Source organism: Nipponia nippon, unplaced genomic scaffold (genome assembly GCF_047370975.1).
Source record: "Nipponia nippon isolate SJK-2023a ecotype South Korea unplaced genomic scaffold, ASM4737097v1 scaffold_1, whole genome shotgun sequence".
NCBI lineage: Eukaryota > Metazoa > Chordata > Aves > Pelecaniformes > Threskiornithidae > Nipponia > Nipponia nippon.
This window is the reverse complement of record NW_028262290.1, coordinates 103,583,647-103,595,654: the sequence shown is the minus strand read 5'-3', so window position 1 is coordinate 103,595,654 and position 12,008 is coordinate 103,583,647. Positions and strand designations below refer to the sequence as shown.

The 12,008-nt window shown below is 44.2% G+C and overlaps 1 protein-coding gene across 1 annotated transcript; it reads right to left on the bottom strand.

Annotated features, from left to right (window-relative positions):
* Window positions 1–591: 591 nt before the first annotated feature.
* Window positions 592–11,194, bottom strand: RBFA (ribosome binding factor A). Its single transcript, XM_087765506.1, has 7 exons — window positions 10,883–11,194; window positions 10,166–10,208; window positions 9,348–9,524; window positions 6,716–6,828; window positions 5,427–5,511; window positions 3,031–3,104; window positions 592–1,329 (listed from the first exon to the last, which is right to left on the bottom strand). Exons 1-7 carry the CDS (start codon window positions 10,990–10,992, stop codon window positions 939–941), a joined length of 993 nt encoding a protein of 330 aa, XP_087621632.1. The 5' UTR covers window positions 10,993–11,194; the 3' UTR covers window positions 592–938.
* Window positions 11,195–12,008: the final 814 nt, after the last annotated feature.

Here is a 12,008-nt window from a genome sequence, read left to right as displayed (position 1 = left end):
ATTAACTAATGGAATTAGATGTTCCTTGTTAGAATTCCTTTTTACTACCTTGTTAGTTAGAACTTACTTTGAAGCTTCAGCCCTTGTGACTTTATACACTCATGCTATTATTGTTTACTTGCTTTAGCCAGAAAGCTTTATTCTCACTTTTTATATGATTCCCCATCCATTTCCAAGTCTCAGACAGTTACTGGGGCATTCTCCCCTGCTGCTTTTTCTCCACCTTTTGAGTTTTGAATACATTTTTTCAGTCACGGTCAATGCTTTGCTGAATTTTACCCAACAGATGAGCAGTTCTCCATTCTTTTCTGGTTGCAGTTCCCCTTGCACAACTGTAAATTTCTGAATATTAAAATAAATTTATTTTCTTTCAGAGTTGTAACTTTATTGGCCGTAATTTCAATGAGTTTCACCTTCCTGTGGAAAGAGTTCCTCTGTCAGACTGGGTCCTCTGTCCTGGTTTTTGTGCGCTGAAGGCTGCTCTTTGAACGCCACTACCATTATTTTGCTTCCCTCTTCCTTCCTGACCTTAGAATAACGGACATCATCACTTTGTGATTATTTTTATCCAGATCACTCAAAAAAAGGAAGACATTTTATTTCAACACAGAAACCATAATTTTATTGGAAATAATCAACAGAACTGCAAGAAGTTTTAACTCAGTGCTGCACTACGTATATTTTGTTATTACAAAACTGCTCTCTGGTTGAAAGTCCTACAACTGCAGCAGCTTGAAAGCTGCTTAACAGAATGTCACAAATAGCATTTTTGTTTTTCTTACATACCTTGTGCTAGCAAACCTCCCCACGTGTGGCAAACCTATTAGTCTGAAAGAGGAAGTGGTGAACAGGCTGTACAAAACTGATCTTTCAGTATCTATGGCAGTCTTGTCTTTTCTATTGGCAGGCTCCATTTTAGAGTGAGCGGCTTTTTCACTTCATTTCAGTTTATCAGTAGGCTGACTTAGAGTTTTGCCATCATCCACCTCCAATTCATTTACCTCTTCCTGTAATTCATCCTCCAGCTCATAGTCCGAGACTGATTCAGTGTTCTCATTCCAGTAATCAGCTTCGTAACTGTCCAGTAAGTATTTCCGTGGTGTGATGTCATCATCAGGAGGATTCCTTGTTTTTTTCTTTTTTATTTTCTTTTGGATCTTAGAAAGCTGCTGCTCCTGCTCTTCTGTCCAGGCAATGCTTTCTATATGTCTTGACACCTTCAGTCTTTTGTAGTCCATTATCTGCTTATTCAGCAATTCATGATCAATACCAAAAAGATTAGACCGCATGGGTGAATCTGAAGATTGAGTTGCTGAGGAGAACAGTTCACTGTGGAAAGGAAAACAAATGTTGTGGGTTTTTTTCCCCGTGTATATTTTAAGGCGTAATGCTAATTGTGACAACTTGAGTAACACAGAAATAAACTGGAGTTTTCAGTTTGACTTTATTAATGCACTGTGTTCAGCACCGTGCTCCCTACGTTAAGAAGGAAGAGATACCACCGTACTATGTGTGCAAGGACAGGCTGTGTATAAGCCTGTCAGCCTGTCAACAGATTTAATGAGAGGAAGCCAACAAAGCAACTACATTCCAGATGAAACTGCTTGCTTCTGGGAAAAGGTGTGCATAGGTAACAGAGTAAGCACTGGGCCTGGGAGCCCCAAGGAAGCTGGACTACTCGCAGATCTTCCAAGAAGCGAGAAGCAGCAGCCTGTGCCCAGAACACATCACACAGGTGTATGAATGACACCGTATAGCGCCTTAAGCTGGACTTAAGTATTTCCACAAGACACAGAGGAAGATGTTAGGTGTCCTATGGGCAAGTCTGTCACAACAGTGATTTTCCCCAAGAAGCTATTTCTGATTTGCACCTGATGAACCGTCCTGTGAGACGTTAAAGCACAAAAGGCATTTCCACCAACAGACTGCAGCACACAAATGCAAGGCTGTTGGCTTTGAGAGCATCCAGTCCAGAGAATCATTATTCCAATAGACTGTTCAGCCCTATCCATCAACAGCCAAAAATCCTCACAGAAGAATGGTTAATTAACTTACTTTTTGTTAACTTAGGGAGATTTATCAGTAAACTTGTACCCACGTATAACAACCCAAACTCATACCAGAAAAAAGTGGCCAAGTAGAGGAGTGCTGGTAAATATAGAGCTTTTATCCTCATGAGAAAATTACCAGCAAGAAACAAATATTACTGCTGCAAAGCATTTTTTAAAATTTAATTATCACAAACACATTCAGTCTTGAATTCTTAGAAATTCTAAAAATATTTCCCTCATAAAAGTAAAGATACTAATACCAGAACAAGTATTGGGTCTGCAGGTAACAAGTCTGATGACTATGTCACTCGGAGTATAAACATCAAACACAACTGATTTCTAAGACTGTGTTCTGATATCACCTTATGGGTTAGTTGACTCTGAAAGCATATACACTATGCTGTTACAACTGACAATTCAGGCATTCTCCACAGCTTAACGGAAGCCCGGTTATACATAAAAAATAGACTTTCCCTTTCCATATTTGCAAACCTGTGGTCTGCAGCAAGGTACCTGTGCACAAGAACCAACAACAAGATAGCCTATGAAAAATGCCTCTGCACTAAAATATGAAAGTAAACCAGAGCATATACAATAAGAAATATTTTCCCTTAATTTTAATAAATGGGTGTAACATTAGTAAAGAAAACTTGAGCCACAAAATAAAATGCCAACCTCTACATTTAATTTCTGGGATGATTATGTATTAGTTTTGTCCTACGCTATTCTGTAGCCTCTTCTATTAATAAAAGGGCCCAAATGATCTCTTTAAAAGCTGAGATGCCTTTTTGGTAAGGTCTTCAAAAAGTCTCTCTCTTCTACTTTCTATTTCCTCATAACACCATTTGCCGAACTCTGAGATAACAACAATGTACACATCTAATTAAAATATACTTTGTCACATCAATTAATACCCAATTTAAGCTGGCCAACAGAGATGAAAACAGACATTTGTACAATTCTGATTCAAAAAACCCACCTAGAATCATTTTGAGATAATGTTTCTACTTCTTCTGGAGGTCCAAAATCAGCAACTGACAATAATTCCTCAATCTGTAAACACATAAAGACAATACATATTAAAGGCCCTGTATTAAATTCACTTTGTTCACACCAACACAAGAAACAGACAAGTATCAAACAGCAAATATTTTATTTTCTACATTTGGAATATTTAGCAAAACCATTTCAAAATAGCCTTTTCCTCCATTTACATGGAACTGCTTATTCTTGCCTAGGAAGTTTGTGTCAAATAGCATAACTGATCCAGGGATTCCTACAAAGTTTTTTGCCTTCTGTACATTCTGAACAGCTGGCTAGGGATTGTGTGACATATATAATTTTTGTTTTATTTGGTCTTACTTCAGTCTTGCAAATCCTTTTTCATAACATCCTTACACTGGGATTTGTTTCCCTTCTTCCCCCTTTCTGCAAGTTTGTATTTCTATTGCATGTAAATATTGAGTTCCCAACTCCCTTTTAACATGGCACCTAACCAGTAAATGCTACAAATCTTGTATATCCAGTGCTTATAGACTGTACCTAATTGTGAAAATTCTACATCTCTTTTGAAATTTTTATTCCTACTTTTCTTTACATTACTTCCCTTCTAATTCAACGTATTTTTTCTAGGAGTTGAATTGGATGGTCCTTCCCTGTCTTCCAATACTTAAAAATCAGGTTCAGCTATGTTATTTCAAGCCCTGTTATTCCAATCTGTGGATTACATAAATCTGATGATCTGGAAAGTGTGAAAAGATGACCCACCTAAGTGCTTCCCAGTGCCATTCACTGACAGAAGCTATGTAAGGAGGATTTTTACTTGTCTTGTGTAGTTAACGTTCTTGGTCCCTACGCACTGAACGTAAGGTAAGGTAAGGTAGTCCAGGGGTTTTCTTCTTCAAAAAGAGTTGGTGGTCATTTAACAAAGTTTGAGAAACAGGGATTAATGGAACAGGGATTAATGGAATGTTCTTGGTCCCTACGCACTGAACGTAAGGTAAGGTAAGGTAAGGTAAGGTAGTCCAGGGGTTTTCTTCTTCAAAAAGAGTTGGTGGTCATTTAACAAAGTTTGAGAAACAGGGATTAATGGAACAGGTTCCACAATAACAGACCTGAAAGACAGGACCTGCAGGAGTAGATATTTGTAGCTCCATCTAGGTATGTTAATGACAGAGTAATAGTAACGACAAAGTGCTTCAATAATCACTTGTTACTTGTGTAGAATTTTTTGTGTTGATTAGGTGGAGCATAATAACAAATATAAAAAGCCTTCAGAAGTGTTTAGTTCATTTCTATTCTTCTGCTTTTTTTTTTATGCTAATGCAGGTGAAAAGCATTTGCGCTGTGGATCAGTATATTGGCATGAAACTCGGAATTTTTCTGACCACAGAAAGTTCAAGCAATTCACTGCATTTCTAGAGAGTCTGAAGTTTGTATTACCCCTTCCAGTTCTGCTAATACACACCCCATGAGCCCATAAGTCACTAACAGCAATTGGCTGTAATAGTAGCACATCTAAGAATAAGGCATTTCAAGGCACAGAAATGCGAACGTGCTCTTTTCAACTAATGTTCTTTCCATTCACATCAACAGCTTGAGAGATGTTTTTCATTAAATTCTACACATTGGTGTCATCTTCTGGAAATCTCACTATTTAAGAGATCTCACTTCACAGTCCTAATGACAGCAAATTCCTAGAAAACATCATTATTCTAGCAATATTTCAACTAGTTAAAACTATCAACACCTTGACAGAAAATGTGAAATAGTAAAGATAATTTTTAAAGTGAAAAAAAAAAGCAGTATGAGTGAGCTTACATCCTCTATGCAAAGATCTGCACTTCTCTAGAAACACACTAGCAATTCACAGATGGAAAAAGCTTGGGGTAAAAAAAAATAAAAATCACTGATTAGATTCAATGGCATTTTAAAAACACATAACATTTAAAATGTGGAAGACAGCTCCTCAGACCTCATTTCTATAACCATGTATACCAGGCAACAGACAACTGCCTACCCTGTATTATTCCTTAAAACTGTAATTTCATTTTTTAGGATTTCTTTATTGACTTAATGATCTGGCCTACAAGCTTCTCTGAAAACTTCAGAAATTTTAATAGCAGCATCAAAAAAAGTTCATGAGCTGCAATGATTCTTTTACATTGTATATAAGCATCAGTCTTACTCACGATTCTTTGCTAAAATGCTTTGGAATATGAAGAGGAAAGGGTATAGACAAAGACTGATTTTTAATGTAGATTGGTAGAGCAATTGAATGATCAGCTCTCTCCGTATTCCTAAGCATTATGGTATGCTAAGTCACCATGTTTGCCTATCATTATATTTGTACATTGAGTCAAAGATTACAATTACCTCTTTTACAGCTGCAGCTTCTTTGTCTTTTACAAATACTATTGGAGGTACATTTCCTAGAATCTGCTGACTCATCAGAAGATACCTGGCAAAAATACAGCATTCACCAGTATGAGTAACAGTATAGCACCTTCAGGACAGATAAAATATGTTAAATTAATTCCAGCAGTCCTGCAAATTCAAGGATATGGTTTGCAAAAGTTACAGTTTGATGGGTATCCATTCAGGTTAGTGCTAAGCAAGACATCACTGCAGAATCCCAACTCTGAATGTGTAACATACAAAAACTACCAGCTGCAGATCCCACTGAGTATCGATGGTATTAGATTTGTCTCCTGTATGCACAGGCTAGTGCAGGTCTTTCCCCACTTCATCTGGCTTCCTTCTCCCCACTGTAGGAGTGACAGCGGTGGGGGACAGAGCCCTCACAGCAGGGCAAGACAACTAGTCCTACATGCTAGCTGCAGGAAGGAGTGACAGGCTCCCCTCATCTTCTTCCTAGCCAGCAGCATTCCTTCTCAAAGAGTGGAAGCTGTTGGGAGTAGAAGAGAGCATTGTGCTGGAGCAGGAATTACACAGCCTAGGGAAACAGGGGGAAAGGAAACAGCTCTACAAGTATGCTTCAATGCCACCTTCCCCATGGGGTGAAGTCCTGATCCTCCAACAGACCGGCTGGGTAGCAGAGGTTAAGCCCAGGAAAGGGGGAGAGACAAAAATCTCTATGATATCCTGAAAACTCACTGGACTCTCTGCCAAAAATGGGTAAAAGCATCACAATACACGGTAGCATCCCGACATTTATTTTTTGGTATCAGTATTGTGAAAAATTTCTGTAATATCAGTCGTCCCTCCTGGAGGCCCAAATTGTCCCTAGCGATCAGAATTGCCCAGTGAATCTGTAAGGAGATCCTTGTTGTAATGGCCACTCCACTTGTGCAGCATTGTATTCCGGCCTGCTGCCATGCACAGCACGTCCAGCCCACCATCACTAGTACAATGAAGTGAAACTTCATCCAAATTCCTCCTTCTTTCTGCTGAGCCCACTCCAATCCTAGGAAAGCACAGAAGCCGAGTAAGCCAGCTGTGCTCCAGCAGGAGAACACACAGCTGGTCTGACATGGTCATCCTTCCCTGTGAGGCTCATCACAGGAGATGCTCCGACTCCAAATATCTAAAAACCTAAAGCATCCTAACAGGTCAGATATAGACTGTTAGAAATACTTAAGAAATGGTACTAGTACGTAGCTATGAATTATGAAGTGGTCTAACTGTTTATCCCAGAGCAGTACCGTATGCGTGGAGCACTCTTCCGCAGTACACTTTCAACATAACTTTCTTTCTCCATAGTAGCAGCAGGATTCCAGTACACACGACACGCTGAAAAGTTTGATGCCAGGGACACCTGCAAAAAGACAAATGTTTCTTTAAAATTATATTTATACACACTCTTCATATACAACAAAGTCTCTAATTCATGAATAAGCATACAGTGACCCAGACTGGATATGTAAATTCTTAGGAGAATCTCTTCTTCCATCTCTGCTCTTAAGAACCAAAATTACATGGTGCCTTTATAGAGGTAGAGTTTAACACCAAGTAAGATTTACATTCAGTACCTGAAAGGACTTTTTTTATTTAGGCAAGTCACTGCCTAATCTCCCCTTCAACTGAAATTAAATGGAGGAGAACTTTGTCAACACCTCTATGGAACTGACAGTGCCACATTTAGTCAATGTGATGGTGCTACCACCACAAATAGTCCAGAATGACAATTTATGGCATGCTGTTTTGGAATACAGTTGAAAGTGTAAGTTTCCGCTAAAGTGACTTGTGACACTGCCTGGTTTGTTGTCACTCAGAGTTTTGTTTTGATATTGGCAGAAAAGAGGATGCCCTCCATGCCCCTGCAATGTTAAGACAGCTCTAGAGCCTGCTGGGAACCTCCAGTGCGTTAGCTCACTAACAGAGAATATTCATAGCTGTCATGCATGCAATTGAAAACACAGGGTGTGCAGGGGCCAAAGCACATGAGATAGACTGACAATCTTCCTGAAGAATAAACTTCTGCAACACAAATTGGATTCTGAAAGATTTCTATAACTGTCATTCATTGCGTCTAGCAGCGTCTTACAGAACAGGTTCTCACTATGGGAGTACACTCAGCAAACTTCTTATAACCTGTGTCAACCGAAGGAAGGAGCCAAGGAAGAGGGAGGAGAAGGCATAAACTACCCATTAGAAGGCACAGTTCAGAGGTCATCTAGTCCAGAAACCAACTCTTCAAACAAACAGGTGTCTACAGACATTAGCAGGAAAAGACAACTCCATCAGAGTACTCCCAGGAATGAAAACTGCATCACAGTCTGCTGTTGACAGTGCTACTCTTTCCTAAAGCAGAATGGACCGTCCCCAAAAACCAAAGTAGATATTGATTTTTTCCACCACCAAATACTTCCTGCCTCAGGAAACCCATTACTCATTAAAAAAACCCACCGTGATCATTAACCGGCCATTTCTACTGCAGGATCAACCCTCCCTATCTCCCACACTGAGTTTAATGTAAGCACATAAACAACCCTACCTAACACAAGCCATTTCTTCATCATCACATGAGTATTGTTATCAAGTGGATAAAAGTTTGATGTATCAAGCCTGAAGCATGATTCTTATTTGTATTACTATGATGTAGTTTTAACTCATACTGACAAAAACAAATTCTGATGGATTGTTGAAAGCCTGCTAGAAGATTTCTTTTGATAACAGAAGTAACAATATTGGACCAGAATCAGCTCAAGAGTAAATCAGGACTGAGTCTCAGCCACATCCCAGTGCAGCACAAACGCTAAGCACTATGCAGCTATAATAAAATCTGTACTATATTTGGAAGAAGGCTGTTTCTTTCCCTCTCTCATAAGTTGTTTTATTTACAGCAATGCCTCCTGAAAGTGCTGTGGCTTGCCTACATCAGCCAGTATTTTTATGTGCAGATATGCCATCCGAGTTAGACAAGCAATCCTCAAAGCCCTAGAGAGAGAGGAATACTAGATGAAGGATACTGCACATATAGAGCCAAAAGATTCATCTTGCCCATGTAATTTTAGTCACTTGCCTGAAGACAGAATGAATTCAGCTGGCAAAATCACGTTTCAATCATAAATGACAAACCCCTTGCCACAGATGCAGCTGGTTTTTTTTCCATGCTTCTAACTAACAAAGCTGAGTCCATCAAGCTTTTTAAGCCAAACACATTTAATCTTAACAAAACAGCAGATGTAGAAGAAAAAACTACAGACAACAAACAAGAATGTGGAGACTTAGTTCCTGAATCAGAGCTTTAACATCCCTTTCAAACTCATGAATTATGACAACACCAGCTACAATTTAGGTACAAATTCCAATTCTTTCTGGAACCTTGCTTGCCAATGGCATTTTCTTAGGCTTGCCTTTTTTTTTTTGAACTAAGCTCATGCCCCATTTAGGTCTTCTGCCTGTGTAATGATGCTGGTGAGGGATACAAGGAGGTATCAACTCTCACGCAGCTGCACGAAGACCAGACTCCCAGAAAGATACAGTTATGTTGGTAAAACCAGGCTCCTCCTTCTGAAAGGGCAAGGCAAGCAGTACATGTCTGAGTAACAGAAAAAAAAAGTCATACCGGGAGAATCACCATTTAGTTGGCCTAAGCTGCATTTGCATTATAGTGGCAAAGGTCTACTAAGCTAGGTACAACCGTGGCAAAGTTCTGCTAGCGTGCAAGATGAATCCAGAGCCTCATCTTGCTGTGCTGCGCCACACCAGAAGCAAGGCAGCAAAACTCCTCCTGCACACATCACAACACCCGGGGAAGCTCCTTTGGCGCGCCATGCTGACCTCAAGGCGCAGTCAGAGTGGCTCAACACAAACTGCAGCTTGGGCACTTGCCTTGCAGATATCCAGCTTGAGATCATAAAGTTCTTGATTGACTTCACAGGTAGCCATCATCTCCGCCACAGCTTTATGAATAAGACCGTTCAAGACTCTGCAGCGTATGTTATCTTCTTTTCTAGTTTTTGTGTGGTCATCTTTCATTACAGAGGCCAACTTGGTTGGTTTATACATCTTTAAAAACAAAAAACCCCCGACACGTTAATCAGTAGCTACAAACTTGTATTAGGCAATTATACACAGTTTTGCGCACTCTACTAAGTATGCTCTCAGAATGCCATTACTGGAGCTGTGATTGCTTTATATAGATCTTATGCATCAGGTGTTTCAATAAAGAATATTTCTGTTCGCCAAATCTCTGACCCTCGTGTATTACAGTCAAGGTTTCTCAGTTTCTTCAGTATTTTGTAGCAAGTTATACAGCTCAATAAATCAGTTTTTTGAAATACAGCATGTATTAACTGAAAAGCATTGCTTGTTTGAAAAACAAACGTGAAAATCTGTTTTCTGTAAAAGTAAAGCTAAGGTGGTATACAGAAGTTTTAATCTGGATCAGTTCTCTGCTACAGGCTCAAGAGCGTGCAAGAGAGTGCTGGTGCTCGCGCAGGTGACAGACCAGCACAGAAGAGCCGAACGGCTCCTCTCGACAGCAGTCCCGGCATGTCACAGTGAAACTGGAGCGCTCGTCTCCACTCACAAAATTCTGCTATTGCTCCACCCGAAAATACTTTTTGCAAAGTTAGACACAATGGCAGAAGCAGAAGCTTGTTCCTCCTGGCACAGATAAACACGGCACCTTAAAAGCGTGCACTTACCATTTTAGATCCCAGGGCAGGGCTGTCATACCAAAACTTCTTCCTTTTGGAAAAAGGAAAGGAAATCAGCTTTATCGTTCAGCAGCCCGGAGGAACAACGGGCTCCCTGCGTAACTAAAGCGTCGCCGGCCCGAAGGCGCACGACACAGCACCCAGGCTTCCACCTCGGCAAGTCGTTCTCCCCACAGCGGCTGCCGGCTCGGTGCGGAGCGGGGAGCAAAGCTTCCCTTTCACGGCTGAGGCTGCGGGTGGAGGGGGAAAGAACCGCCCCAAGGCTGCTTCAGCGATCGGCGCGGCTGGGCGCAGCACGGCTGTCACAGCCCCGCGGGCGCCGGAGGGGCGGCTCGTAGGGCGACGCGGGGCGGGCGGCTCTCCCCCACGCACCTGGAACACGGGAGCGCCCCGAGCCCCAGAGCCCCTCTCACACGACTTCGCCCAGCGCCCGCAAACCACCCCGCCACGGCCCGGCCCGGCCCGGCCCGGCGGTGCGGGCGCAGGCGGGGTACGGCCCGGCCCGGCCTGGCCCGGCCGGGGGCGCGGAGCACGCTCGCCAGGCCGGAGGCAGGCCCTGCCCGGCGGCCCGCGGCAGCACAGCCGGGCAGGCCCAGCAGCCCGCCCGCCTGCCCCCGCAGCGAGGCCCAGCCCGGCGGGAGGGCCCGCTGCCCGCCAGCCCCCCGGCACGGCACGGCACGGCGCGGCCGGCGCCCCCGCACCTACTTTTTTTTGCGGAGCATTTTCTTCAGCAGGTCCCTGGAGCCGCCCAGGGCGGCGGAGCTGCGCAGCGCCCGGCACCACCGCGGCACCGCCGCCGCCCGGGCGCCCCACATGCTGCCGCTGCCGCAGCGGCGCGACCCGGCCCGGCCCGGCCCGGCGGCGGGAGGCTCCCCGCGGCGGCGGCTCTGGCGGTGCCGGCTCCCCCTCGCGGCGCGGCGGCCCCGGCCTGCAGGGCCCCGGTGGAGGCGGCGGCGGGGCCGGTGGGCGGCCGTGGGTGGCCCCGCCAGCGCCAGGAGGGAAGGCGTGAGGCCGGGCTGCCGCCGGGCACAGGCGAGCCTCGGGGCCCGAGCGGGGGCAGGCTGACACACGCCCATAGCCGAGGCGGGCGCGGGCGCAGCCGTGCACAGGCTCTCTCATTTGGATAAGCCGGTTATCTATCTACCCCTGCAGAGGGGCCTGGACAGGCTGGATCGATGGGCCGGGGCCAACTGTATGAGGTTCAACAAGGCTCAGTGCCGGGTCCTGCACTTGGGTCACAACAACCCCATGCAACGCTACAGGCTGGGGGAGGAGTGGCTGGGGAGCTGCCTGGAGGAAAAGGACCTGGGGGTGCTGGTCGACAGCCGCCTGAACATGAGCCAGCAGTGTGCCCAGGTGGCCAGGAAGGCCAACAGCATCCTGGCTTGTATCAGGAATAGTGTGGCCAGCAGGACCAGGGAGGTGATAGTGCCCCTGTTACTGGGCACTGGTGAGGCCGCACCTCGAGTACTGTGTTCAGTTTTGGGCCCCTCACTACACGAAGGACATGGAGGTGCTGGAGCGTGTCCAGAGGAGGGCAACAAAGCTGGTGAAGGGTCTAGAGCACAAGTCTGATGAGAAGCGGCTGAGGGAGCTGGGGTTGTTCAGTCTGGAGAAGAGGAGGCTGAGGGGAGACCTTATCGCTCTCTACAGCTACCTGAAAGGAGGTTGTAGTGAGGTGGGGGTCGGTCTCTTCTCCCTAGTAACAAGCAATAGGATGAGAGGAAACATCTTCAAGCTGCGCCAGGGGAAGTTTAGGTCCAAAAGGGTAGTCAGGCATTGGAACAGGCTGCCCAGGGAAGTGGTTGAGTCTCCATTCCTGGAGGTATTT

Excerpts from the sequence above, each read along its gene's own strand:
- RBFA (XM_087765506.1), bottom strand. The coding sequence starts at position 10,992 with ATGTGGGGCGCCCGGGCGGCGGCGGTGCCGCGGTGGTGCCGGGCGCTG. Across the intron at positions 10,209-10,882 it reads AAAATGCTCCGCAAAAAAAA|GAAGAAGTTTTGGTATGACA; the intron begins GTAGGTGCGGGG and ends TTTTTCCAAAAG. Across the intron at positions 9,525-10,165 it reads CTGCCCTGGGATCTAAAATG|ATGTATAAACCAACCAAGTT; the intron begins GTAAGTGCACGC and ends TTGTTTTTAAAG.